The 2,787-nt window shown below is 30.8% G+C and overlaps 1 protein-coding gene across 1 annotated transcript in view; it reads left to right on the top strand.

Moving 5' to 3' along the window:
- Window positions 1-1,835, top strand: part of LOC106475833 (protein LTV1 homolog) — a gene marked incomplete at its 5' end in the record, with an annotated part of 10,557 nt that extends 8,722 nt beyond the window's left edge. Inside the window, one exon of the mRNA XM_013936505.2 lies at window positions 1,627-1,835. Coding sequence (XP_013791959.1) covers window positions 1,627-1,740 — 114 coding nt within the window. The remainder of the gene's footprint in view (window positions 1-1,626) is intronic.
- Between the last annotated feature and the right edge of the window lie 952 nt (window positions 1,836-2,787).

Consider the following 2,787-nt stretch of genomic DNA (forward strand, 5'->3'; position numbering starts at 1 on the left):
CATTGTCAAGTTCATCATATTGAAACAATACACAAGTGACAGTGAACTGTCTGGGTGAAATAAAACATCATTGTCAAGTTCATCATATTGAAACAATACACAAGTGACAGTGAACTCTCTGGGTGAAATAAAACATCATTGTCAAGTTCATCATATTGAAACAATACACAAGTGACAGTGAACTGTGTGGGTGAAATAAAACATTATTGTCAAGTTCATCATATTGAAACAGTACACACAGATATGAGCCTTTCTATTTATCAAATACATATTGATCTCAACCTACAGTATTGTTGAGGATAATACAGTCCATAACGAGGTAATAATGGTGATATTTTGAAAGATGAGTTCCTAGCAGTTTCAAGTTTATTATGGTTATCACAATATACTTAGTGATGAGATCACTTACGTTACCCTATGGATTACCACAGTTGTATACAGAGCTTTAGATAATTCTCTTTTACTTCAAAAAGTCCATACAGATGGGATCAATTACTTTAGAACATTCTTTTACAAGACAAATTATTCTCTGTTAAACTGTGAAACTCACTTTAAGATATCACCCGTTACAATAAGCTAACAATCACACAGTTTAACTTTACCTTCACTAACTTAACATTTTCTGACTTAACTTCTTTTGTTGGTTACCACAGTTTTATCCAGAGCTTTAAATAATTGTCTTTTTTTTTCTGTTTAAAAGTCCATACAGGTTGGTTCAGTTACTTACTAATCCATTTGATAAGACAAATTATTTTTCCTATCTCTGTTGTTACAATACAGCTGTGATACACAATATAAAAATCACCAGTTAAGGCTGATTACTTGCACGCCAGCTAACTTCACGTTTTCTTTCACTAACTAACTTTTATCTGACTAAACTTAACTTATGCTCACTTAGTCACCTTTATATACATTGTCCAACTGAGGCCTAGAACTTTCTACAAACTACGAGATGCTATGATGTAACAATACTTACAGAAGGTACGAGTAATGTGACGTAAATTTACAACAGTTGAAATACAAACACAACAAGTTTGTTACCGAGTTACGTAATAAAATTTGTAATAACTATCGCTTTTAAAATAATTAACTTTTAACACTCTTGTTATGAAAACTAAATGAACTAAATAATAACTCTAAACAGTCTTGTATATCCAATAAGTTGCAAATACTTTAACCAGCAAAATAAAACATCAAAAGAAGTGTGTTAATAAATATCAGACTAACTGGCTATATGAAGGTCTAACTTTCCGACCAAACAAAAGCTGAAATTTTAAGGTGTTTTGAAAGTGGGGTCTCAAACTTGTTTCAGAAACTAGATACTGTTTAGAAAGTTTCATTACATTTTCCTGTTGTAAGAAGGAAAAGGTCAGGGAATATCAGTGACATTAAGACCACGAAACGTAAAATGTAGTTCAAGATCAAGTTGAGAGTAAACTTGTAGGTTACAGATGGCTCTGTTGAACAAAATATTGAGCAAAAAGTTATTTAATAGTAATGTTGTGTATGATACTTTATCTTAGGAAAACAATGTAGGCAATAGACAAAAAAAAGTCAAGGTGGTATCATAAGTTCCATTCTTTTATGTATATATGTGTTATTGCTGAGTAAAAACTGTTGTTTCAGGAGAGGAGAGCTGAGAAGAAAGCCAACAAGTTAGCTTTCAAGATGGAGGAGAAAAGACAGGAACAGATTACCCTAAATCTTCACCAGAATCTACAAGGGATTAAGTTGAACTAAAATACCTGAGATGATGATCATCGTGAAAATGTGTAGCAAGTCCCTTCCTTTGTACATACTCACACAATATAAAGATCACCAGTTTCTTCTCAATAGTTTATCTTTATTATCTCTCTTTGTAGATAGTGTTCATAAAAATTATGACAATCAATGCTCAAGTAACATATTTCTAAAACACTTAAAATCTGTGACACTGAAACTTATACATACTGAATAAACTTTTCAGATAGAAATAATATTGTTAAACAGTGTTTATACTCTCTAATCTCTCAAACACACTTAAAGGGCTATATCTATAACAATTTATTTTAAACCTGATACATCAACTTTTTAAAAATTGATCTAAGAAACTGTGGAAATGTTCTTGTTTAACAAGCAGATGATCATGTCTGTATATCATTACTCTGTTGATGTACCTATGGCAAATTATATATAGAAATATAATTTCACGTATTATCTTTTTAAACTCAACCACTTTAAATTATTTATTCTTTTGTACGAGGATGTTACTGACCAACATCAAGAAACAACAGTGCTTGAGCCCTCAAAAGCAAAACAGTTTTAACTTTTTTGCATCAAACTCTTCAGTCTTCTCCTACCTCATGCAGTCTATTCCGATGATACAAATTTTAAAAATGCTTTAATTTTTCTTTGCATAACTCATTTTATGGCTGTTTTACAAATGCTGGTTGTTAGCATAAACATAATGTAAAAATACTATATAATCTACATGAAAATCTTTGGTGTAAACTAGTAACTCGTAAGTAAAACATTTGAAGAATAATTTCAGTATTTCTTTGCTAGAATAAAATTCAACATACATTAAACAGTGTTCTCAACTGTAATATTTTCTGACTTCTCACTGTATAAGTTCCAGATTTTACACACATGTTAGAAGGTCAATACACTTAACCAAAACTGATTAAAATCAAAGAACTGTAGATGCAAGATTAAGATATTTCTACATACTAATTCTACAGTAAGTCTGTATATTATCAAAGGCACTTTCTTGGGAAGAAGAATCTACAGAATTGCAAGTGACAAAAT

The sequence above is a fragment of the Limulus polyphemus genome, unplaced genomic scaffold (assembly GCF_000517525.1).
Source record: "Limulus polyphemus unplaced genomic scaffold, Limulus_polyphemus-2.1.2 Scaffold9249, whole genome shotgun sequence".
Classification (NCBI taxonomy): domain Eukaryota; kingdom Metazoa; phylum Arthropoda; class Merostomata; order Xiphosura; family Limulidae; genus Limulus; species Limulus polyphemus.